Here is a 27,595-nt window from a genome sequence, read left to right on the forward strand (position 1 = left end):
CCTCGCAGATGTGAAACATCGACATTATTTTGTAAAAGTAATATGCAGAAAAGAACATATTGTGATAGGAACTAAATATGTCATAATGATAAAATAAAATATTACGATTTTTTTCCAGATAACGATGACTATTTATTGAATAAACATTTATTTTCCTTAAATACAAAAATTTACGAATTTATTTCAAATCGTGACTACTTAATTCGTTTAATCAGTGACTTCGGTAATAGTTATATTCGATGTTGCCTCTGAGGACGGTATTACTGTGACAAGGCGACGCGTCGCCACGGCATGCGTCGCCACGCCTGAAATCGGTTTTACGTGCGGCTATAGATGTTTCACATCAATAGACTATAGTTTCAAATGTATTTACTATAATATATCTATCCGCCGATTTTGTTAACATCACTTTTAGTCAAGGCAAGAATTGTGGCTTGAATCCTGTGCCATTATTTAAATATATAGCGTTTATGTTGGCAGCACCGAATAGAAGTCAAAAATCATGTGGAAATATCCATCATTTTTACAAGCACGTATATTTCATTTGGTCGAAATATTAGCGAAGCAATGATGTGCAGTGACAAAAGATTCCTAAATTTTGATAAAGATTCGTGGGAAAGTGTGAGGAAAGCGTAATTGCAAATTCGACACCAACAAAATGTTTCCGCTCTGATCGATTCAAAAATGTCTACAAAGAATCCTAATTCGTCGTCTTCAAAGCTAGCTCTCCTCAGTCATATAAAGTATGAGCATCTGGTTGCTGGAATATCAGGCGGTGTTACATCCACACTTATTTTACACCCTTTGGATTTGATCAAAATACGATTTGCAGGTATGTGTAATGCTTACTTTTACTTTTCTAATACACGGTGTTATGATGAAGGGGCGACTTTTTAAATTTTTGTCATAAATTTTAGAGTTTAGAGGAACGTTTTTGTTATTGTTTATGAATAATGTTATTTTAGTTTGAGACACGACATTATGCTACATGGTATGCTATATAACTTGAATTTGGGAGTGGTGCATTTTGAATTTTTTTCTACTCCTAGCAAATGATGAAATGTGTTGCTGATATTTCACGATTTACATGTGCATGTTCATTAAGTTTATCTTTGCATTCAAATTTGAATCTTGTGGTCGTGATTTTTTAGGATAGTGTTGTTCTTGACTCAAAACTTGTTCACATCCCCAAATTATGTAATATTATAGTTCTGTTTGGAGTGTATATTTTTTGTTACTGTTTTTTTTACAAGATGAAGTACACAATTCAAAATTCATATGAGTTATTGAAGATATTTATTATAACATGCCATCAATTTTATGGTTAAGGATGTTTTGTTATTATTTAAATTGTGGTGAAATAATAATATTAACTAATTGAAGACATATACTTACTGTGACATTGCATATTATATTATTTGAAATTAAGGATACAAGATTTGTTGTTTTATCATGTACCAATTTTCTTAAATAATGTTGAGGTACTCAAATAATCAATAATAAAATAAAACAAAATAACCACTACAAAGTCATTTTATTTATGATGTCATAATATGAGATACTTAGGTATAAAGTGATGAGATATGATAAATTTTATATAATTATGTATAAAGTTAGTTTAAGGTGTATTTTTTTGTGTTTCCATTGTTCAGTGTGACAAAATTCTTATGAGCTATATCTTGCTTGTTCTTTATCACTAAACTCACACTTTGGGTTTCTTTATTTGCCCCTATTATTGATATAACACTAATTATTTATACAAACAGGTATTTTATATGCTAATTTATATTATCTAGATAAAAATCCAACTTACCCTATGACACAAAATGTTATATTGAAATGATGTCATTCTCACTAGCAGCAGGAAATATTAATTAAAACCCTTTAAGCTTAGTTAACATATCATTAACTTGAACATAAAAATTTAATACTGTTTGAATTTAATTAATCATTTACTAAAAGTTTTGAAAAATAATTATAAATAATATTCTGTGAATTATTCTTGAATGAAGCTGGTATGGATATTTAAATATTAAATTAATTCTGTTGCGCTTCAAATAAAGGTTCAACATAGGCATGTTGTATGTTAACATGATTCAATATTTGTTGACCAATGGCACTCTACAAAAATTTGTAAATAAATTAATCCTATTCCAACAGTTCATATGATTTAGCAATTTCTTAACCAAAAGTTAACCTTGTGATCTATGTTCTATGAAACTTTTGTAGCGACCTGCTTTACTAACACCTATTATTGTACAGTCAAAATATAATGATATGTACACAAAGAAAACAATATATTATGTAGTATATGGTAGCATTTTTGTTCATAATCAATATATTTGTTTTAATTTCAACAGTAAATGATGGCAGAACTGCGACTGTTCCACGGTATGATGGCCTCAGTGGAGCATTTGTCACAATTGTAAAGAATGAAGGTGTCAAAGGCCTGTATAGAGGGGTAACTCCAAACATCTGGGGCTCTGGTTCCGCCTGGGGATTCTATTTCTTGTTGTGAGTATGAAAAGTTCAGATTCATATCAAAATGAATTACTCTTTAAATTATAACTAGCAATGGTTTTATGTGTTTTGGGCTGATCTGACTTACAATCTTGTCTTAAGGTGACAAGCACAATTTTCATGCCACACAGGAGGTCTAATCGCAAAATCGACTATGATATATTCGGAATTATACAATACTACCCCGAATATATCATTCGTATTCCATATCGTTTATCGTAACAACATCATAACTAAAGACAAATATTTTGTTTTTTTTTGCAATGTTAGAGTGAATGAATTATGCGCAGACCTTGAAAAACTAAATATTATCTGTGCAATGTCTCTGTTAAGTGTCAAAAGTCAAAAAATAGTTTAGGTGGTGGTGGTAGGACCATGCCAGACTCTGCACCACTAATTTGCATCATTTTCACAAATTCAAAAATTTTGTAATGAATGTAATATGACCATTTAAAATTAAGTAAATAATACAAAACTTACGGATATTAAAACATAAAAATAAGTAACTCAAACCTTCTTGTCGACATAAACATAACATTTGTCATTTGCATTACTTTCTACACATAAACGATCAACAAAATGACTTAAATTACTTGGTAGTAAAAAAATCTTGTTGAATAGTAAATCATATATAATTGTTTTAATAATATTTATTGAGTATGTTTTAAGGCAAATATATCTATACAAACGATAACAACAACGACAGCCTAAAGGCGTCGTTGAGATCATCGTAAAAGTAATGTTTGATTATTTGTCAAATTCGAATATTCGTCTCCCACATTTTCAACTTAGAGTACGGGTAGGACTGATAATATCGAAAAATGTTTCATTTGTTCAATCATCATTTTGACATTGAATGTGATGTTACTAAGACTAGGATTTGACACGACTAATACCACGATGTATTGAATATCGATTTTAGGAATAGGCCCCCAGACTTGGGTTTTCCAATAGATGGTCATTTAGGTATAATACTTGCAAGTCACATTACTTATAATACAAATAAGCCTTTTATTCCAAATTGATTTGAAATTATTAGGGTACAAAATTTATAATATTTCCTTCAGCTCTTTGCAGCTTTTGGCAAAGGCTTCTTCCTCTGCTTCCACTGTACTCTGTCCCTTGTCATTTGTTTTCAGTAAGTTCGCCTACCAAAAAAATCGACTTCAATAGTCTTCCTACTCTTTTGGTAGAGGTGCGCTTCATTGTGTGTTTTCTAACGCATTTATCAAGGGGAGTATTTCGAAGAGATCATCCGATTTCTGCTGCCGAATTCCACCTTCGGCACGCCACCTATTAGGATATCATCCCCACCATCTAGATGTGTGGTGGTCCTCCACAGTGCAGGTTTCAGGCAATTTTCATCCACTTACTGTGTGCTGTGGACTGAGCTGCCTTGTGCTGTGTTTCCGGGACGAAATGATATGGGTATCTTCAAAAAAGCGCGTACACCTTCCTTAGAGGCCGGCAACACTCCTGTTATCCCTCTAGTGTTGCAAGAGAATATGGGCGGCTGTGATCACTTAACACCAGTGTAGTTATATATATTATGGTTGTATATTGAATAATGAAATTATTTCATTTTCGCAACCCCTAAAAGCATTCATTAAAACTAAAGGTGTGTTTGAACTTTGTGCGTTGGAAGTTGGAACATTTTTAATTTTTTTTTAATACCTAAATAGTAAATAGTTCAGTACATACAAAAATAAAATGTTTATGATTGTTATGTATGTACTTTAATGGCATGATTGAGATAAGGTTGTTATTCGAAAATACAGATTATATAATGTAACACCCGTGTTTTATTTACACCAGTTTTTGCTAAGATAACTTGTATTAGTAACTTTTACATAATCCAAAACTAGTTGCCCATCCGTTTCAGTTTTAAAAATACAATATACATAGTTTATTTTATGTATCATCAATAGTTTTGCTACACACACTCAATACTGACTTGTACTTATGCAAATTTGGGAAACCTTGGGTTGCATTGTAGCAATTTTCGTAAATTTCAATTTTTTTTTTAAATAATTTACAAGTCCATGTTACTCGCCAATAATGTAGCTAATGCTGAAACATTTTTTTTATCTTTCTTTCGTCTTTAACTGTTAATTATAGAATAAAAAAAAGGTTGGTGCGACAGTTTGTTTAATAGTAAAAATCGTTGTTATACTTATGTTCGAATATTTTTACCTATATTCCTAGAATGCCTAAATTCTATTGAGATATTTACTACCGAATAACACCGAAACCTATCTAACTACGTAGGTTTTAGTTGTAGTCGATAGTCGGGTAAATAACCAATTATCGATTGTCGAGAGAGGCCCTTGAACGACTTTCCCCTTTTATTTATAGCCTTGAAGGTCGACGACTGATTTCATAGTTTTGAAGGACTGGCTTTATACCATTAACTAGCTGACCCGACAGACGTTGTTCTGTATATAATGTTGTTGTAATGAAATTGTTTCACAGCAGAACTGTCAAACCTTGCGTCAATACATTCTCTCATAGAAAATATGTCCATACAAAACAATTATTGGAAATAATTAACGCCCCCGCAACCCCTCTTAGGGGTGGAATTTCGTAAAATCCGTTCTTAGCTGACCTCTTCTCGGTGAAAAGAATATTCATACCACTTTTTCCTACCAAATTTCAAGTCTTTAGCTCTAATGGTTCCAGAGATATCGTGATGAGTGACTATACATATACGTGGAAATCTCTAATATATAATGTAAAGATTTAATACCAATCTAACAAAATCGGTTGCATAATATAGATCAGATAGAATTTTCAATGGCCAGATTACGTAATCAATTCAAAACATTTCTAAATCAAAAATTATATGCTTATTAATTATCTCATAGCTTGATTGTGGAATGAGCATTCTTGTGCGGTGTTTCCAGTACGATACGACATTACCTTTACCAAAAGATCGGCAACCCTCCTGTGATTCCTCTGGCGTTGCAAGAGATTGTAGGTGGTGGTGACTACATAATATCAGGCGAACCTTCCCCTCGTTTTACCTTCTCTTCAAAAAATATGAGACTCCTTAACACTTATTATAACGTTTTTTATAAAAAAGAACAAACGTCAGTAACCAAAGGACCTCGGGCGGAATACTTATATTGAACTAATGATTAGTATCGATTCAGTGTCGGCTTAGATTAGATTACTAATCGCTTCTACAAAAGCAAATGGTTGAAAGTATCTATGCTATAATTGTTTGTGTATCAGTCTGTAACTTACCACTGATTATAAAAATGAAGGCAGTGAAATGCTGGAAGGTGATTTTTGCTAAATTTCCAATTGATTAAAATGCAAACAGTATATTCTAACGATCTGATAAAGATCGCCGGAACTCGTTGGATGAGGGCAACGCAGGACTGATCGTCATTGCGATATTTGGGGGAGGCCTTTGTCCAGCAGCAGACGTCTTCCTGTTGAATGATAATGATGATATTCTAAATTAGATTTATTCAGAATCTACCATTCGTTCGAAGTGTGTCAGACCTGAGAGTACAAAACTCAGCAGAACTTTTTCTCTTCTTGTGCTTCAAATTGGCTTGGAAGCGATCGTTCCATACATAATAAGTTGAATATTGTTCCTGGTTTTACCTGGACTAGCTGCCATCAAGGGATAGTGGATACGATAAAAACACCTGCTGCCCTTCAAAAGTTGCTTCATTCACATTGTTTTCCAATTTTTCCTACGCTACTCGGACTCATCCGAACAGAATCTCATTCGGTCCGATGTAAACAAATAATATTTGTCCGCGAGTTTGTCAAATATTGTCGGGTTCGAAATACAGCAAAAAGTAAAATCCGTAAAGTGGGTATTGTGCGATTATTAGTTTGTTACTCTACGGAATACTCCTCTATTGAGTGACATATGGACTTATTCAGTAGCGAACCATCGAGTTTTCGCCTTTAGGGTGTGGCACACAAAGTTACATGATATTTGTTAGGAATGTGATATTTTTTATTACTTCGACGGAATTTTCCGGAAGTTATATTAACGCATTATGTATGCATCCTTGGTGCTATAGTATTATTTCTAGATAAGGTCTTTGGTACTCCAAAGACAATATATAGCCTGACACTAGAATTGAATATTACAGCTACAACGCAATCAAAACATGGATCCAGGGAGGGAACGCTCGCACTCCCCTGGGGCCAGGTCTGCACATGCTGGCCGCTGCCCAGGCCGGGGTGCTGTCTCTCATGATGACGAACCCCATCTGGGTGGTGAAGACAAGACTCTGCCTGCAGTACAGTGAAGAACATGTGGCAGACAACAAGAGATACAAGGGCATGGTCGATGGACTCTCGAAGATATATCGGACGGAAGGCTTTAGAGGTCTTTACAGGGTAAGTTTTTGTTGCTATGTTAGATCATTAGGTAAGCATCTTCATAGTGATTCACGTATATGTACATTGAGGAAGCGCTTAGTCCGTCTTTGACCGTAAATTGATGTTATTTCAGTGTAGCCTAGGGATTACCTTAACGTGGGTATTTTTCCAGCGCAGATTGCTCGTCAAAAAATTAAAAATAGTCCACTGAACTTTCAATTATCATTGGGAGGCTTCTTTGCACCGGATTCTCGCTAGAACGAAATAGAGGTCCCTTTTTCTGCTGTTTGTTTCTATTTGAGATAACTGGACTAATATGAGACTTTGCATCTTGCGTCTCCAGGTGACGAGCGCAATTGCAGTTCATGTCTCGTCGTCACTTTTTCTCATCACTCGGACGGTTGGCTCAGTTGGTAAGAGAGTTCGGATGGAACCCAAGAGTCCCGCATCGTCCATAATTTATTCCACAAATAGGTATAGTTGCTTTAATCAGTAGGTAGTAATTTATCCTTTTGGTTAAAAGGGCATTATTCTAATATCCGTCGATCAGGTTTAGAATGAAACGAATGTCTCGTTTACATAATATTATGTAATTATTTCTCATTAGAGCATTTATATTATGATGCAGTAGAATTAGCTAATATGAAAATACATTAGCGAAACTAAATAATATTACACGATACCTATTTCTTAGAGTATTTCCTTTTGTTTTTGTGATACAAATATAATATATACAATAATAGTTTATAGTGAGAAAAATCGTAACTGTAATTTGTCTTAATATTATTTAAATTATTTAGTTAGTTGAAATTGAGGGTAATCGGAAATTTACTCTCTTTTTCAATTCACGCACCGTAGTTTTTATAAGTAAGTAAGTACATGTAGAGTTAAGAATATTCAAGATTGATTAATTAAACCACAAGAAAGGTAATTTAACAGACTATAAAAGTAAAAATATTTAATTTTAAAACTTTATTTGTGTAAAATACGACAAGCCCTCAAAATGCGGTCAGCCGTAAAAATTACCTGTAGCAGTCGATTTAAAAATTCTTTTTTGTATTATCTATGATGTTTTAGTAACTATTCTATTACTAATTAGTAACTTTGAAGTATGTTTTAGTTATCAAAAATTACTACATTCATTAGTAATAATCGACAAGTAATCTGTAGGTAAATCTAAAAAATCATAAAAACTGCATGACAGCCCTACTTTAAACGAAATTTGTTTAAATTACGCAGTATCTATTGTTTATGTTATCTAACAAAGCGCTAGCTTGTTTAATAACAAAAGCATTGACGTTCGTTTTTATAAACAAGCTGAAACACTTCAAAAGCAATAAAATTTATTGTGTAACCCGAGCCCGTTGAACTTGGCGTCGGTAACGCGCGGCGGCTTAAGACTGGTCATAGCGCCATGCGCTTTCTGGGCATAGGCCGCCCAACGGACGGGTAGAGATTGGTAAATTAGTTTCGTTGTTAGTGTCTGGCGATTAGTAGAGATTCTCGAATATCTAAAATAGCTAAAATAAAATCAAAACAATACTTTCACGTCAGCCGTCACTTATCGTAACATTGATCGATCTAAAGATTTGAATATCCATTGTATTTATCGGTCGACCTTGAGGACCAAAACAATTATCTATCAATAAAATCTTGAAATCACGTCTAAATGCATTATTATATTCTCCATTGTTCCACAACTTCGTTGTCAAAAAACAATTACTCTTAAGACTAACAATAATGTTAATCGTTCATCGTTGTGGCAATAATATTTTTTTCGTCTTTATGTGAATGAAGGTTTGTTGTTGTTGGGCTTAAGTAAGGCAAGATTTTTTTTTTCTTCTAGGGTAAATTTTTCAAGTTGGTGTGATTCAGCCTAGCGATACTCTCTAAGAAAAAAGCGATTCCGTCGATTAATCTTAATCTTGTAAAACACTGAAATAGCCGAAATCCACTACGTTTTATGCAACTGTTCGGTTTCATACTTAGCCGGATTATACTTCGTCGCCAATCACCATACTGTAATTACTACTATTTCAAACTTATGTCAAATACTGCACGTGAACTAAATTTCAAATTTTACTTAGGTCAGTTCAGCCTCTTATTAAGTAGTATTTACATCCTCTTGGTGTGATTGGCGAAAGCTTCAACTTTGAGGAACAGCGAGAAATAGGTACTCAAAGACCATTTTGATTAAAACTGCTTCATTGGACTTTTGAAAGACCGTTCTCTGTATCGTATATTTTACGTTTCAATGCGGTTTCTATGCGTAGGTTAAATATGTATACGGTATATCCTTTTGATAACGATCACAGGCATTACTGCAACAAAAAAAATGTAGAGAATAGTGAGACGAAGCTGCGAACAAAGCGCTGTGTTTTATCGATATATATTTTTATGATAAATCAATGCTCTGTAGATATAACTAGAAATATTGATACGTTCTAACTCTTGATACTTCCTCGTTGTTGATACATTTCCTGAAATGATTAATACTTCCAAGTATGAATTGTATGTCGTGTTAGCATCGTTTATATATATATATATAGAGTTGATTTAATATTTCTGGTATTTGTCCCAGTCTGTGGTGCAGATTTGATAAAGTAGTAACTAGAAGGTCAAAGGGAACTTATTAGTCGTCTAGTCTTGTGTCTATGTCATGTTACAATGTGTAATGTTGGCACTAAAACAACTCAGATTTGTAATGGAGCGGCCGCCTTCAGGTTATTAAAATTATAAATTTTGGTCGTATCGAAATCTTACAAAAAAAAGCCCGCCGAGTTTCTTGCGCTCGTTCTTCCCAGGACTGAGGCATACTTTTTCGAATGGGTTTTGACGTTCATCAAGTGATTTCATATTGTATTTTCATGGTGTTAATTTTTGTTAGGAACTACTCTACTTTCGCAGTTACAATAATTACGTAAATTCAACTTTGCTATTTTACGACTCTATATATTTCTTAAGTTCCGTAGTTAAAGGGAATTGAATGTGTGCCAATTAGTTGTGAAATACAGTAGTAATGTTAAAGCCTCGTTATGCTCGCTGTAGATATATAATTTTGTGTTTATAGCTTCCATGAAATTATGTACTTTATAAACTCAAATATCATAAATCCTCCATGATGTGTTCAAGAACCGCACATTATGACCACAATAAAAATATTGTTTTGTTAGAACAAATTGTTATCTGTAAAATTTTTTATTATTGCTAAAATTATAACATCGATTTCAATAGTATTATTTCATTCAAATTTCGAACATCTCTGAAATACAAAGAAATTTCGAGATGACGTTTAGTTCGAATGAAATGTCAATTTGTAAAGAAATTTGTTAAATGATGCGTGTACCTAAGTTAATATCATAGTTGGGGCCGACTCTAGTTTGTCTCTGAATTAAAAAAAAACTATTACAGCTGCCCGATAACTTTTCATTACCACCACTATCATAATATGCGGCTCCTGATTGCAGCCTAGCAAAACTCTATGATAAAAGTAATTCGCTCGATTCTTTGAAACGTGTACTCATTGATAGATTGTCAGATGACTGCTATAATGTTGCAAAAAACGGAGATAGCCGAAATCCACTTCGTTTTAAGCAACTGTCCCCTTTCAAGCTTAGCCGGATTATACTTCGTGGCCAATCGCCATATTGAATTACTAATATTTACTTACTTATGTCAAATCACTGCTCGTTCCATACTAAACAAAATTTCAATGTTAACTTAGGCATTCCCGATTTTTATTACGTAGTATTTACATTATCTTTGCTTGAATGCATCGTGGAGGCTTATGATACGTGGGTAGATCTTTATAGTGTATGTGACTATACATAATTAGACACTAAAACACTCGTGTGATGTTATTATGAAATTCGCCTTCAGCTCTTTTCCCACCCACTCTCATGTTTAGTGCCCTTCATTGTTAACAGTCACATAAACTACTATTAGGATAGCCACCAGAATAATACACCGTCAAACTCCATTACGGAAATTACGATACAAGGCTACTAAGAACTAACGTGTATTCATTAATTAAAACACTCATTAAAATTCGCACCCATTTGTCTCGTTTCACAAACGTGTCGTTTTCATTATTTAATTGAGAATTTTTGGAATTAGCGCTTTGTAGAGATATTTTGCTTTTTTATCATTATCCCAATGTCAACTCAACCAGATATATAGGTTTTGATAGTTCAATTTTTGAATCATTACTATTCGCATCGCATGCCCGATAATGACTTGTAAAGGCATCGATTGAACTATTAAAACCGTGGGAGGCTCCTTTGCACAGGATACCGGCTAGATTATGGGTCCCACAACGGTGCTTATGTTTGCCGTGAAGCAGTAATGTGTTAGCATTATTGTGTTTTGGTCTGAAGGGCGCCGTAGCTAGTGAAATTACTGGGTAAACGAAACTTAAGATTGTATTGTTAGCTGATGATACTTTACTTATTTTTAAAGTGAATCGACGTGCAGATATTGATGATGAGGTAAACAATGCACTCTCAAAGATAGTGCGTCGGTTTGAGACGAATAATCTGAACTTAAACAGTAAAAAAACAAGGTGTTTACGGTTCATTACACCAAACACAGCGGAGGTACAAACCAACGTACTTATAAATGACCAGAGATTGGAACTTGTGGACACTACGGTCTTTTTGGGTATCACGTTAGATAAAAAGCGTCAGTCGGGTCCACATATTGTCCAACTAGCAGATAGACTCAGCTCTGCAGCATATGCCGTTAGAAAGATTAGAGAGTACACGAATGTTGCGACCGCTAGATTAGTGTACTTCAGGTATTTTCAAAGCATCATGACGTACGGTATTTTACTATGGGGTCATGCTGCTGACATTGATATAGTGTTTGCTCTGCTAAAGAGAGCTGTTCGTGCTATATATCAGCTTGACAGTCTCTCAAAGAAAAATTTAAAGAAATAAATAAATTATGACGGCTCACTGTCAGTGCATTTATGAAAATTTGATAAACGTTCACAAAAATTCACCTTTCATTATTATAACACTAGAGATAAGGGATTGCTTTTAACTAATTCTAGTAGGCTTCATAAGATACATAATAGCTTTCAGGATAAATGTATACACTTTTATAATAAAGTCCCAGCCACTGTTCTGGCATTATCTATAAATAAATTTAAATGTTTTATAAAAAAAATGGCTCTGCCGTAAATTCGTATTACTCCACAGTTGAATATCTAAATGATCGGACAGCCTGGGACTAGATTATGATTACTTTATAGCGATAGAAATAATTGTACAATATTGTATACTTTTATTGAAAAGAGCGCAAAAAAAAAAGAATGCTGGGAGAGTTTCTTGCGCCGCTTCTTCTCTCTCAGAGCCCCATTTGTTTCCGAAGCGGTAGTAGTATCTAGTATATTTAGAAGTGACATCAAAAAGAATTCTAAGGGAATCAATTTTGAGAAAATAAATGCATTTTATGCCTTATGTCTCAAGGAGACGAGCGCAATTGTAGTGCCGATCATAATTTTTGGTATTTTCAAGAATCCTGAGCGGTACTGCATTGCAATGGGCAGGGCGTATCCATTACCATCAGATGAACGTCCTGCTCGGCTCGTCCCTTGTTGTCATTAAAAAACCTTTGGTAATGTAATACAGCTAATTTTACTCTTTAAGATTAAATAATATTTTACAAAGAAACATACATATGTTTATGTCCTCACCTCGAATATATTTTCATCTTTTGTAGTTATCTATGTGATTCATGTATTCCTTTATTGCTCAAATAAAGCGTGTTTATACTTGACAAGGTGCCAAAGTCACGTGTCCGTCGGGTTGACGTGTATTTTTGGATACAATTGTCCCATTCATTCCACGAATCCGTTGTCGATTCTGTTAGAGTTACAATTTCTTATAAATACCTTCGTTATGCTGCATTGTTGTCTGACTAATCAAATGTCAGTTCTGGTTGTATTGTTCGTGTTAGGACGCTCTTCTTCCAATAGTAATTATATGTATTATCCACTGACTCGGCAAATATTTAATAATAATAATAATAAATTATTTATTGCCATACAAAATCATTGTGTAGCTAATGACATCTTAATATATATAAATTACGTGACACGTTGTTTGTCCGCGATGGACTCCTAAACTAATGAACGGAATTTAATGGGGATTACTTCACGGAGTGCAGTTTGGTCCAACTTGAGAGATAGGATAGTTTTTATTTCGATTGGGGACCCATAATTATTTTTATTTTCAATATTTGTTTTGTATGGACATATTTTCTATGAAAGCATTTAGTGACGCACGGTTTGACAGTTCCGCTGTGTTGTTCTGCTCCGCTGACTTGTTCCAACAATTTCATTATAACAACAGGGAGCATTTTTTACGACAGTATTTTTTTATTATCTACAGTCAGCTAGTTATATTATAAATTAAAATGAATAAGCCTATGAAACTATTATATAAACTATTATAACTATAAACTATTATATGACTGACGTTAATTCAAGTTTGCTTGGGATGTATATCTTTTTTAGTATAGTACAGTATATTATAATTGTTACAGAAATTAAAACGTGAACTGAATTTGTATTCCATTATAATTTTGCATGCCTTATGGGTTAGGATAAGAGCACCAGTTAATTATAAACCAACAACACCTTATTATTGCCTTATCTTGCAAATAAAGATGATTTGATTTGAAAATATTACAAATATAAAATGAATAATTAGGCTTCAGGATGAAACAATAGGGCAAAAGGAAAAGGCTACACCTGACATGGAATAATGGATTTATGTTTCCGTGCAGCGCTGGTTTTCAGCCATCCCCTCCTCCCTAAGGTGTTGAGTGGGGGGCTCCCCGATTACTTATATTTTGTTGCCATATAAATTATTTTTAGTTTTTGACTGTTTTATCTCCGACTTACTTTGCATATCCGACTACCACGAAAATGTTTTACTTTCGGGTTAATATATTGCCTATGAGGCATACAAATAATGTGGCTAACTATTAGTAAGAGAATTTTCAAAATTGGTTCAGTAATTTTATAATATTAGTATACATAAAGAAAGTTCAAAAGTATTTAAAAATCCGTGTCAGTGGGGATAAGAACTTGTATTGAAATCTGCACACCTTCCTGAATGTAAAACACCTGGGAACAATCATTGAAAAATAGGTTTTGAGTTTTTTGGGGTTTGTGATGCAAACATCAATATGTTTTGGAAGTAACTGGATATATCCAGTTCTTGACATCGAATTAAAGATCAATATTTAATAAGACCAGGTTATCTATAGTGACCTCTGTATATTAACTAAATGGTTACGCAACTTTTATGCTCATTACCTACTAAATATATGAATATACCTCAAAAATAATTACGGATATATTAATAAGATTTGTTTTTAAATTTATTTGGCGGTAGGTGTTGTTAAAAATAATAAATTCCAACAGGCCGTGCCGTCTGTAAGTCTAATAAAAACGCATGCAACCAACTCTAAGGTCATGGTATTACAAGAGAGTATGGGCATTGGTTATTACTTAACATTAGGTGACCCATACCTACATCTACTTTTCAATAAAAAAGTTGATCCCTTCAAGCGCTCATTACACATTTCTGGTTTCTTTTCGCGTAATAGTATAAATAAACTTGTAATGAAATCTCTTTGCCTGTATTATTGTATCTGGCTGGTTTTGAAGACTTCACAGAAGGTCCTACATTTATAAAAAAAACAAGCAGTAAAATGTTTCCAGCAATTAATTTTTCATTTGTTTTTCTTCCTGTCAAAAGGACAATGTTATGAAGAAATTCGATATATTTTAAATATAAAATTCCACGATTACTAATTTTAGGTGTATCAATAAGTAATGTGATTTATTATCGTTTTTTAATGTAGAAAAGGTCTAGAAAAAAAATTAAAGAATTAAATCAGGTATATACAAATAAATAAAATACGTTATATGGTCCTAGGTTTTTTCTTCTCTTTCCACTAACATAATATATTAATTCAAAGCGCCAATGTGCTAAACATTAGTAATAAAATAAAAAATAAATAAAAAATATAATTATTTATCTAATTCTAGTTACGACTATTGTGATTTTTGGAGTCGGTGTCATCCAAGATAGGTTTGTAACTACATAGATATGTAGTATCTTGGACTCATCTCACCTATAACTATGTAGTTATAGGTGAGATGTGCTTGAGTCGTGAGGAGGGGAGAGGCGAGAGCGGGTCGCGGCGGAAGGACACCGATTCGAAGAATAACAATAATCGTAACTAGAATTAAATGAATTAATTAGACTGTATAAAAATACGCAATTATTTTTATACTTTTTAGTGCCTATTATATCTATTGTTTTGGAATAGTGTTTTTGAAGTCGGTTGTTTTTTTGTTAAAATATTTTTGATTTTTTTATTTTAGTGAATTTGAAGTACCCTAACTAACAATTTATCTAAATATGTGTAGATGTACAAAATGTTACTTTATACTTTTTTAAAACTTTGTTTTACTGTTTAAAAATATTAATTTATTATTATCGAACCATATAGGCAGTGGATAGTGACCCTGCCTGCTGAGCTTGAGGTCTCGGGTTCGAATCCTGATAGGTGCAGACATTTATATGATGATTATGGATATTTGTTTTTTTTTATGGAATAGGCGGACAAACGAGCGTACCTAGTGTTGAGTGATCACCGCCGCCCATATTCTCTTGCAACACCAGAGGAATAACAAGAGCGTTGCCGGCCTTTAAGGAAGGTGTACGCGCTTTTTTTGAAGGTACCCATGTCGTATCGTCCCGGAAACACCGCACAAGGAAGCTCATTCCACAGCTTTGTAGTACGTGGAAGAAAGCTCCTTGAAAACCGCACTGTGGAGCACCGACACACATCCAGGTGGTGGGGATGATATCTTGTGGCGTGTCGTGCGAAGGTGGAATTCGGCGGCAGGAATCAGGTTAAACAGCTCTTCGGAACACTCCCCGTGATAAATGCGGTAGAAGACACACAATGAAGCGACGTCTCTACGCAACGCCAAGTGATCCAGCCGTTCACAGAGCACTTGGTTCCCGACAATTCGAGCTGCTCTGCGTTGCACGCGGTCAAATGGATCAAGCTGATACTGGGATGCGTCAGACCAGAGATGACAGCAATACTCCATGTGTGGTCGGACCTGCGCTTTGTAGAGCGCTAGAATGTGGGCCGGATTGAAGTATTGCCGTGCTCTATTGATGACGCCCAGCTTCTTGGAAGCCAATTTGGCTTTGCCCTCCAGATGGCCACGGAATTGGCAATCGCTCGAGATTTGGAGACCCAGTATTCCGATACTAGGCGAGGCTTTAAGGGAAGTGTTATCGAAGAGCGGTGATTCGACAAATGGGGTTTTTTTAGTGGTAAACGCGCAACTTGAGTCTTTTGGGGGTTAAATTGGACAAGGTTCAATTTACCCCAATCCGCGACCTTCTCGAGAGAGGACTCGATAGAAGACACAAGTGTCTCCCGGCACTGGTCGACGTTTTCCCGAGAGAGACCTGCATGGCCCGTGTATACGGCATCACCAGTGCTGTCGTCTGCATAACAATGTATGTTGGAGGTGTCCAACATATCATTGATATGCTTTCGAGTCATGGATGTTTATTTATATTTATATATGTTTAAGTATGTATATCGTATTAAATATATCGTTGTATTGCAATCCATAGTACAGGCTATATGCCTAGTTTGGGGCAAGATAATTTGTGTAAAAGTGTGTCAATTTTCCTATTTATTATTAAATTCATATTTATATTGTTTGAATGTTTACAGGGATTTGTTCCCGGTATGTTTGGTGTGTCACACGGCGCCCTGCAGTTCATGACATACGAGGAAATGAAGAACCGTTACAACCAGTACAGGAACTTGCCTATTGATATCAAATTGGTGAGCAACTTAAAATATTATACAACTCTGACTGTTAACATTGTTTTAGTTTTATAAAAGGAATTCTCATTGTATATTTATATTGAGACAACTCTATTTGTGTCAAAATTTGGCTTAAATATGTAACATTATTTGCTATATAAGCCAAATTAGTAGTAAATTAAATTGCTGTTGCATTCAGTTTCTGTGATCAGTTGTGAAATAGGTTTATATAGTTTTGTGATGTTCCTTAGTTAGGCAATAAGAAGTATTGGTTTATTGACTTATACTTTCATTATAGTCTGCATCATTACGCTAGACATAGACGTAATAAAAACATAATTAAATATATTTTTTACTTGTAACTGTTTGTTGTTACGAACTATGACGTCATAGTACATAGTACATAATATTGTATTGTATAAGCGCACCAAAATTAAAGCTCTTTGGTGTTGCACCATTTTTTAAATACTTAGTTTAGTGTTTTTTTCTGGACTAAATATTTTACTATATTATAAAGCGATGAAAACGATCGAATAAATAAAAAAAAATATTATGTTTATTATAAAAAGTGTGTGTGTGTACATTTATATGTACGCAAAGTTTTTCTATTTGATAACAATAAAACAGATATCTTTAAAAAATAACCGCCGTGTTATTTTACGTTTGTAGAAAAAAGAATATTGTTATAAAGAAAGTATTAAATACAGCCGATGACAATATTATTATACCGCATAATTCAGTTAAATAACGCGTAATTAAGAATAATTAAATTATAACAATCATAGAGCATTTTATTTTATATTTTATAACTTATATAAATTGAAATATATATATTAATATAATAATATTAATTAATTCTCATCCATTGGTTGTGGTTACAAGAGGCTTGGTAGCTGAAGTATGATATAAATGGTCTAGTTGACCAGCTAACGACGGTGTGTGGTATTTCCCATATGAAGAATAACATCAAACAGTTTACTTGTAACTGTTAATAACCATTATGCTGCCTTTGTAAATTCCTAACCAAATGTATCTATAATTCCAGACGTCGGTAGAGTATTTAACATTTGCCGCGGTGTCGAAGCTTATCGCCGCCGGAGCCACGTACCCTTACCAAGTGGTCCGGGCTCGTCTGCAAGACCAGCATCGAAGCTACAATGGCGCCTGGCATTGCATCACAGAAACGTGGAGGTACGAAAGAATCCGTGGCTTTTACAAGGGTCTAACGCCGTATCTCCTCCATGTAACGCCAAACATTTGCCTAGTTATGCTCATTTGGGAGAAATTCACAAATAACGATTGATTACTTATATATATCTGATGGGAAACGTTTACACGAATTCATTGTATTATCTGTATTATGTGTTTATATCAATGACGTTCTATACACACAGACATATCATTCGCAGTCTGGGCAAAAGTGTGCTTAAAGAGACAATGTAAGCACACTTTTTTCCTTAGTCGTGTGTCAACTGTCACTGTCCTACCATGAACTCTTATTGCGATTCAATTGACAACCTAAAATGAACTGCTTTGCTATTTCGTACCACGACGTCATTAGAGCTATCCATTTTAGGTTGACGTCAAATCAAGAAATTGAATCGCAAACTGATTTAGTTCGTTCATTCATTCGTACCATGAGGTAATATTTCAACCTAAACTGGATAGCTTATGTGTCAAAGTGAGAGATTCGAAAAAAGTTGCTACTTACTACTACAACACGATTCATTTTTCATGAGCGATCCAAACGCCATTCAGTAAAAGGCACTTCATGGTACGAATTTTAGCGGTTCAGTTTAGGTACCTAAACTGAACTGCATCGGAATCGCATCGCTAATTAAAACTTGATGTTAATGTTTTACGTACACTGCTGCTTATTGACCAAGAATATTTTAAGCAACTCGAGTAAATGTGGCCATGTATAGACACAGCAGTCAAAACTTATTATGGTGTAAGTTGTGGCATATTTAATATTTCGGTTTTTTTTTATATGACGTGATATGTCTATATGTATAGAGGTGTCATTGGGTTATCTGTTTTACAATTTGACAGCTGTCAACAACAGGGTTTAAGGGCGTGTTAGATTTTCTCTGTGAAACGTCGTTAAGGTAAGCGTTTAGGTTAAGATGGATTTTATAATTTATTGTTTTTATTTTAATTCATTTGTTAAAGTGCATTTTCTTGTGAATGTGTATCGTTTAGTATCGATTTTAGACATTGTCAATTTATTGTTTTTGAAGAGGTTTTGTTGATTAAGGTTTGTTGGTTTGTATTCGGCTGTGACAGGTTTTCAATAATGTTTATTTTTTGACTATAATTATATTGTGATGTATTCAAAAATTTAGAAATGTATCAGTGAAATTATGTTTAAGTGTAGTTGGTGCAGGGTTGCCTATTTTAGGAATATTATTGAACAGTATGTGTTGTACATGTGTTTCTCTGAAATAGACAGCCCTGTTCTTGGACATATTTTAATTTTGTAAAGCCTGTCTCACGACACATATGTTGTGTTTATGTTAATAATTGACATTATTATTTATATTATAATATAATCTCTTATAAAGTAGTGTATTGTTCCCATCAGATCGTTGTAATTGGCTGGTAACATAGTACGGTGATGCCACATTTTAGTTTTTAATTTTTTTTGTGATAATAGTACTTAGTAGACAATAATAAAAATATTAAATAAATGATACGCGAAAGACATCTGTTACGTTACATGTGTGGTGAGACGACATTAGGTTCTATAAATAAATAGATTTGTTTTTAATTACTAATTATCATATTAACATTGATTAAAACTTAGTAATAATATGCTATTTTTCACATATCGAGGCTTGAACTCTACTATCCGCTATTATTATTAAAATATTACAAAAAAAACATTGTAGATTTTCATTAGAATATAGGTTACATAACATAATTATAGATAGTTCCATTTAGCTGAATTTATAAAGAGTATTTTATTAAATTATCACTACATTTTCACACATTTCCGTTAGTTTTATAATAGATTTTGTAAATCAATTATTCTAATTAATATACTTTTCTTTAATAGATACTGTATGATCAAAACTATGTATATATGTATAATATATATCTGCAACAAAGATCGTAATTGTATGTAAAATACTAAGAAAATATATCAAATTGTCATTGTGATTAAAGTTATACCACAAGATATTTTTATACTTAAGTATAACTAATTTGAAAAGTGACTTATTTTTATTGACTAACTTAACTGTTTGGCAACTTAAGACTTTGAAGGAAAATGCTACTGGCTAGTTAGTATTTAAACTCAAACGTAAATTTTCAATTTGTTTTTAGTAAAATTATGGTTATTTCATTTTCATCATGGGTTTTGCATAAAGTACTTTTTCGCTTGGGAGAAGTTGAGTTTCCCTTATTAGGATGTATTGAGACCATCTGATCTGCATCATTGCTGCAAGAATACCTTAATTTGAATTACCAAGGGACGACCCTTGTAATATTAATTCTTCTTTCTAAACCGACTTTAACAATTATTGGCAGTTTAAATTCTACATCTTCTGAATGAACTTAAACATTATGCATTTAGACTTAGAATATTTATACGTCCAGATAGATTATGACAGCTGTGAAAACGTCGAAATAAATTGAGGTTGGAATTAACTTCTATTTTGAGCAATGCACACACACTAACACAAAGAGACATACAAATCGTGTAAGATCACTTGTCACGCACACTAACGTAATAAACCTGGCCTGTTTTCATCGGTTGTCTAGCAGCAAGAGGTTCTATCTATATGGATAAATAATTTAACCATATAGGGGACTGTATTAAGATACATTTATCCAAAGGGATACTAATACATCTGCTTCTCTTTTGCGTGCGAGGGTGGTAGAGGCTACTCCAACCAGCCAAGCTCCTCCAAGAAGTCACCCAACTTCTTAACGTCTCGGAAGACTTCCCGAAGAGCGCCTGGTGACCCCAGCTGCTTCGCCCTGTAGTTTGCCACCTCACAGCATTCCAGCAGAACGTGAGCGGCTGTTTCCTCTGCCCCCAAGCAACCATAGTATTTCATGTTATATGTATTTATTTATACAAAATTACTGGGCAAATGAGACTCAACATCTTATGTCTCAAGGTGCCAAGCGCAATTGTTGTGCCGCCCAAAATTTTTGGGTTTATCAATAATCCTGAGCGGCACTGCATTGTGGTAGGCAGGGCGTATAAATTACCATCAACTGAACGTCCTGCTCGTCTCGTCTCTCAATGTCATAAAAAAGGAAAAAAGTTGCAAGTTATCTTTAGTGACCCAATTACTTTGACAGTTATTGTCTGTTATAGAGTATCAACATAAAATGTCTGACAGTTTCATAGTTTCTCGTTTCGTTCCCGATATTCAGTCAATCTCTTACTTGAGATAAAAATCGTAACTTTTCTGTCCTAATAAACTTCTCGACGGTAACTCACCTTATCCGTACACGCTGTCTGTCAATGGGACGACGTATAGCTTACCAGCGATAGAAGTTTGTATGGAAATTGCAATTCACGCGTCCCAATATAGGGCGATAAGAATGACTTATCATATATATTGGTACAGCTTCAGATTATTGACAGCTAATTACTAACAGTAGAAGGTAGTAATTTATCTCTATCTGTAGATAGTATATTGGGAACGGCCGTTAGAGCGGTTAACATGAACCCATCACGAAGCACTTTGTTCTTGAATTCAGGCTACTTGTATTACTACTAATTCGATTCTTATCTACATCCAGATGATCACAATTACATTACCATTACATAACTCGTACCATTCTTTGTAATAAATATCCAGTATATTTTTCATTTTGACAATAATCTAAGTACGGACTAGCACAATTTATTTATTTTTTAAAATACAAACAGCTAACAAAATAAGACAAGAAATAAGTGATGAACTATGTGGGTTGTTACGCGGTGTTTTTGTGATTCAAAATCCTAAAACCATAAGGTAAAAATGATCAGGTATACAGAGAGATTAAAAAGTTGTCGATGAAATATTATTTTTATATTATTCAAGCAGTCTTGGTTGCCAAGTTAATCTATCAAAGAGCGTCCGTGTTGTAAATTATAGTTACGTTGCCTATCACCTTTCGCGTGTCTTTTTTTTATGGAATAGGAGGACAAACGAGCGTACGGGTCACCTGGTGTTAAGCGATCACTGCTGCCCACATTCTCTTGCAACACCAGAGGAATCACAAGAGCGTTACCGGCCTTTAAGGAAGGTGTACGCGCTTTTTTTGAAGGTATCCATGTCGTATCGTCCCGGAAATACCGCACAAGGAAGGTGTCTTGACTTTCGGATTTCTTATGTACTTTTATGACACATACGGTGAAGGAAATCGTCGTGAGGAAACCCAGTACAGACACACAAACATAAATTTAATAATTGTGCTTTAGGCTTAACTATTCGCAGGGCTCAAATTTTTGACCTTATAACTCCTTATGCGCATAATGAACATAGGAACAGAGATCTTATTTGCTTGCGATTTGTTGTGATTATTTCCTGACCAATAACAAGGTGTTGTGATCGTTACCTGACCAATCAGCGTTCAGTACTAAGAAGGTTGTTGTTTGCATAGCGAACATATAGGTATTAGGCATTGACGTACTATAGACAGCTAGACTCCCAAACGTCTATTAAAATGTCGTCAAAAATGTCCGAATGGCGTTGTTTATACATAATATACGTTTACAGATAACATTAAAAAATTCATGCAAATTAACACCTTATTTCGTGGCAGTAATGTTCAAAGTGTATTTATTGTATACGCTCACGAGAAGCCTATTGATTATGGTGCACATTACGTCAGCGATGTATTTTGTTTTAGCAATTGGAATGTAATTATTTAGCAAAATGATTAAAAATGACAAATTAGTAACATAATTTTGCTAATTTAAAGAGGCACTTACCTGAAACAAGCCACTCCATCCTTTTTAAGTTTGGATATGCTGTTGCGTGGCATTGTATTCAAAGCGCGGTTGACACAGAACTGAACGAAAACTGACTAATCTTCTTTAGATGTTCTTCTCTCTCGCACACTTTGTTCGACTATACGCTAGTATATTTTAGGCCTATGGTTTGATCATACTGTACACAAATAGGTACTTTCTTTAACCTTTAATTAAACTTAATTTGAAACATTTTTCTAAGAAGTGTTTCTAATATGACGTGTTTAAGGACAGAATGAAATTAATAATATTATTATTGCTTATAAGTGCGTTTAAGTTTAATGTACTCTGAAATAAGGAAAGGCTTATAAACTAGAGTAATAAATATAATTATCTCGACTCAGATACTTGGTAAATAATATGTACACAATTACGATCTTTGTTACACAAAAAATAAAGCCGAGAATGCAAACCATCAAACATAGCATAAAATTATTGTTAAGACTAGCAGAAATGTGTGAACATAATTTTAATACACCAAATGGTAATGTGATAGTTATAATAATTGAAGGCGTTATTTATTTGTTTCTCTCATATTAACGATAGTTGAGTATTGTGGCTGGCCACACGTCGTAAACTGAGAAATATTTTTATATGAATGCAACTACAATTTAACTGTTCTATCTCACCTTTTCAATTTGTGTAATCAATAAATGATAGCAAATTGGTGAATTGATAGTCTTTTATTTACCCAAATAGATTGTCCATCGATCGCGTGGGGTTCGTAAAAAAAACTTAATATCACAAGGGCGGAGAGGATCGGGTAAAGTCGCTATTAATAAAATTGACCCATTTAAGTAACCAATACATATAAAATAATCAATTTACTGATTTCAAACAAAATTATTATACAACAGTGTAACTTTATGAAAAAATTAAAAAAGCAAAAGCTAAATAGATATATAATATGTTTTCATTTTCATACCTTTGTTATAGTTGTATTGTACTATGCTATATTGTACCAAAAATAAATCAGGGTACAGGAGTGTGACACTGCAACTTCATCACGTATCAGCCTAGGGGAGGAGTGGGTATAAAAGTTGCTATAAACACGTGATTAATGGACAATTCTTAGCCGAAATCTTAAGTTCCGATTGATTCATGTTCCTCTTTTATTTTGTATTATAATAATATATACTTTCGTAAAATATTACGGTAAAAAAATGTTCTTTTTTTAGTAGAAATTATAAATACATAAATTGATCTCTGTAATTCTTTTTTCAATGGCACGATACATAATTTTGATTTCCTTTTGTTTTGGCGTAATTGTTTGTTTATATTCTAATGGTAATCATATAAATGAGGTCTTAATGTTAGTTACAAATTTGTAAAAATATTAGGGAATTATTATAATTTTTCAGAAAACATTCTTGTCAAATATCGTCATAGGTGGGTATTATTTTTCCTTACTTCCTTTATGCATTGAATTTACCATTTTGAAGTTGTTTTCACTGTATTACGTTTTCAGGTACGAAGGTTGGCGAGGCTTCTACAAGGGTTTGAAACCGAATTTAGTTCGAGTTGTGCCCGCTACAATGATCACCTTCTTAATGTATGAGAATGTATCGCATTTTATGTTGCGCCGCGGACAGGACATTAAACTCGCGTCATAGGTTTTATAATATTAAAAAAACAATATCAAATTCTCATCAGGTAAAATTAACGATAAAAAATACTCGGAAATACATTGGCGTACAATAAACAACTAGACTCACAATCACGCTCAGAATTCGTCTGAAGCAAAACTCTACCTACGCGTCCATGTGGCAGAGTTTAGACCGCGCTTTGAATACAACGCCACGCAATGACAAAGTGTTCAGTGAAAAACTGTACAAATAAAAAAAAACAGCATATCCAAACTTAAAATGAATGAAGTGTCGTATTTCAGGTAAGTGCCCCTTTAGATTAATTAAAACTATGTAACTTGACCTTTTTAATCATTTTGCTAAATTATTACATTGCAATTGCTTAAACAAAATACATCGCACCACTATCAATGAGCTTCTTATGAGCGTATACAATAGACTTTGAACATTACCACTACGAAATAAGTTGTATATTTGAATGAATGTTTTAATGTTAATACGTTTACACAACGCCACTCGGACATTTTTGACGACCTTAATGGGCAATCATGAGTTTAGTTGTTTATAGCAGAAATATCACAGATCCAATAGTCGACACGTGCAAAACTTGTTACAACTATGAGGTCGCAGATGCGTCAGATCTGACAGTTGACAGAGGTCATAGACAAAATAGTCTTGACCGAGCTAATGCTACTTGATTACTGTCAAAACCATAGACTTAGAACTAAGTTGATTTGCCAATGCGTGCGTTGTCTGGTTTAATAAACAAACTGCCAAGGAGCTCTTGCCAAGTGGTACTAGGTAGTAACTAGGCAGGTACAGTTTTAGGTAAAGAAGTCAACCCTAATGTCGTCAGAAGAGGTAAGAGGATGTTCTGTCTCGCACGCTTTATTTGTCTATCCATACGCTAATGGCTAATATATTGCTAATGTATGACATGATGCTGACAGCATAATATCGTGTTAGTTTTCGCAACGTTATTCTTGTTTTTTACTTATGTGTTACTAGTATCAAAATCAGTTTTCTGTCTACGTCTTGCGGTTCCATATGAATATTACAACATTTTACTGCGGTTAGTGTAAACGTAGGTAAATATAATATTCTACTTGCATTTGTTATAAATTAAGGTCTGTATATGCTTGCCAAATCAGAGAGGCTGTGGCTATTAGACATCACAAGAATAATTGATGATTAATGTTTTGCAGGGAATACAAGATATTCCTACAAGTATAATTATTATTTCTTCTATCATATATTGACTAGAGATTAAATATTGATTTGGTGTACTGAAATTTGCAATGGAAGTCAATGCTGAGTGGTAGGAAATTTAAATTAATAGATTCCGAAATGGCAACACAATTGTGATAACCGTGAACTAGGATTATCGTTTCATGAAATAAATTGGGCGTTTTTATTGTTATGCGTTTACGTTCGTGTATAATATTAAAATAGTCAAGTTGTTTTTTTTTCTAATTCGTTTTTTTACAGCAATTAACTGTAATTACGGTGAATAATAATTCTACATATTTATATGAAAAAGTGAATTTCCGATTCTGATGTCCGAACGCACTCTTGCGATTTCGCTCTTATTTAAGTAAGCTACGCATAAGATGACACGGATTTGATACAATATTATTGGTGTCAAAAAAAATAGTAATATTTTTTCGTGTACCTGTACCGTATATATGTAGATTAAATAAATTCACACTTGTTTGAAAAGTGTCATTTTACTTAGTTAACTTTATGAATATTGGTAATTTTTATTTATTTCTTATTTTATTTACTTTGATTTGAACAGTTAACACCAATTACACTAATTCAAAAACAGCCAATTCATTGTTAATTCAGATATTAATCCCGCTGACAGTCATTCTGACATTATTTCCGTCCGTTCATCCGCGAAAAAGTCACATTCAGGAATTGCGTTAAGAAGCGCGCGGTGAGGATGCGGTAGGTAGGTATCACTGAAAAACATCGGCTGTTTTTTTATAGATCAGTACGTAAATTGCGATAATTTTGAAATAGGTAAACATCGTAGCTAATGTTGCTTTGCACTACTTTGACCAAAAAAAAGCCCAAGGCGTTATATTTTTGCTTTTTACAATATGAAATCTACCTGAACGAAATCGGTCTATAACTAGCACATCTTCGCGATAAAAAGGCAACAAACATAAGACGCTTTCCGGCGATCACTACATTAATGAAAGTTATTAAAAAATTACGTGTCTTACATTTGATGTTAGCGACCACAACCCAAAAAAGATCAAATATTTGTTCGTAGATGGTATGTGAACAGCCCCACACGCGTTTCGCGTTAAACTTGCGTGAACCAACGCTAGTAGGGAAGATGTTCCACTTACTATTGCCAAGAATCTATAACGCTCCATCATATACAACTGTATACAAAGTATACAGAAGTGTCGGTTTGTGATTGTTTAAGGAAGTTTAAAACACGGAACTTCATTACAGAACGTAATTATTGTCATGAAAGATGTGACTAAGTGAGAAAGTAACGACGTAATTCTTATTTTTAATACCAAAGTACCTACTTGTCTGCGGGTAAGACAAAAACTTTGGATTCCAGAAGGAATTAAGAATCCAACTTACCACAATAATTTTAAGGTATTTTTCCTAAAACATACGATTAAATCTAATATTCTCTATTCTACAATAAATGTAAGAGGTACATTTTTTCTTTAAATACGAATTATTTGTGTGAAATTGTACCACAATTAATCTAATATTAGGCTTATATTTTTTTTATTATAGTTAGGAAATGCCCTTACCATTTTTTTTTCACAATTTCTTTAATTGACATTGCGACTTGTGGTTGGTAAGATTTTATGACAGTTAATTTTTGTTTGGGTACATCGTTATGGTGTACGGTATGTAGGTATGCAAATGTTACTTTAAATAAATAATTTTTAATATGTAATCGTTTTATTTCTTTACCCCAATTGTGGGTTCAGTATTTTATAGACGGTTTTGCTGATGTGGTACGATATTATATTGAGACACTGCGAGATTAGTTTGATACCTGCTACATGACCCATTTTCCTACCAACAAGCAGCAAAGTGCAAGTACTTGTGTTTCGATCTGGATGTCACCAGTGGGAGGCTCCTTTGCACAGGATGCTGGCTAGATTATGGGTACCACAACGGCGGCTATTTCTGCCGTAAACCAGTAATGTGTAAGCAACAGTAGCTAGTGAAACAACTGGCCAAATGAGACTTAACATCTTATGACTCAAGGAGACGAGCGCAATAATTGTAGTTCTGT

The 27,595-nt window shown here is 33.9% G+C and overlaps 1 protein-coding gene across 1 annotated transcript; it reads left to right on the forward strand.

The window, feature by feature from the left end:
* Positions 1 to 486: 486 nt before the first annotated feature.
* On the forward strand, positions 487 to 27,245 carry LOC126976418 (mitochondrial folate transporter/carrier). Its single transcript, XM_050824739.1, has 6 exons — positions 487 to 832; positions 2,361 to 2,514; positions 6,639 to 6,888; positions 16,657 to 16,770; positions 17,798 to 17,943; positions 24,198 to 27,245. Exons 1-6 carry the CDS (start codon positions 685 to 687, stop codon positions 24,340 to 24,342), a joined length of 957 nt encoding a protein of 318 aa, XP_050680696.1. The 5' UTR covers positions 487 to 684; the 3' UTR covers positions 24,343 to 27,245.
* Positions 27,246 to 27,595: the final 350 nt, after the last annotated feature.

Source organism: Leptidea sinapis, chromosome 40 (assembly GCF_905404315.1).
Source record: "Leptidea sinapis chromosome 40, ilLepSina1.1, whole genome shotgun sequence".
Taxonomy (NCBI): domain Eukaryota; kingdom Metazoa; phylum Arthropoda; class Insecta; order Lepidoptera; family Pieridae; genus Leptidea; species Leptidea sinapis.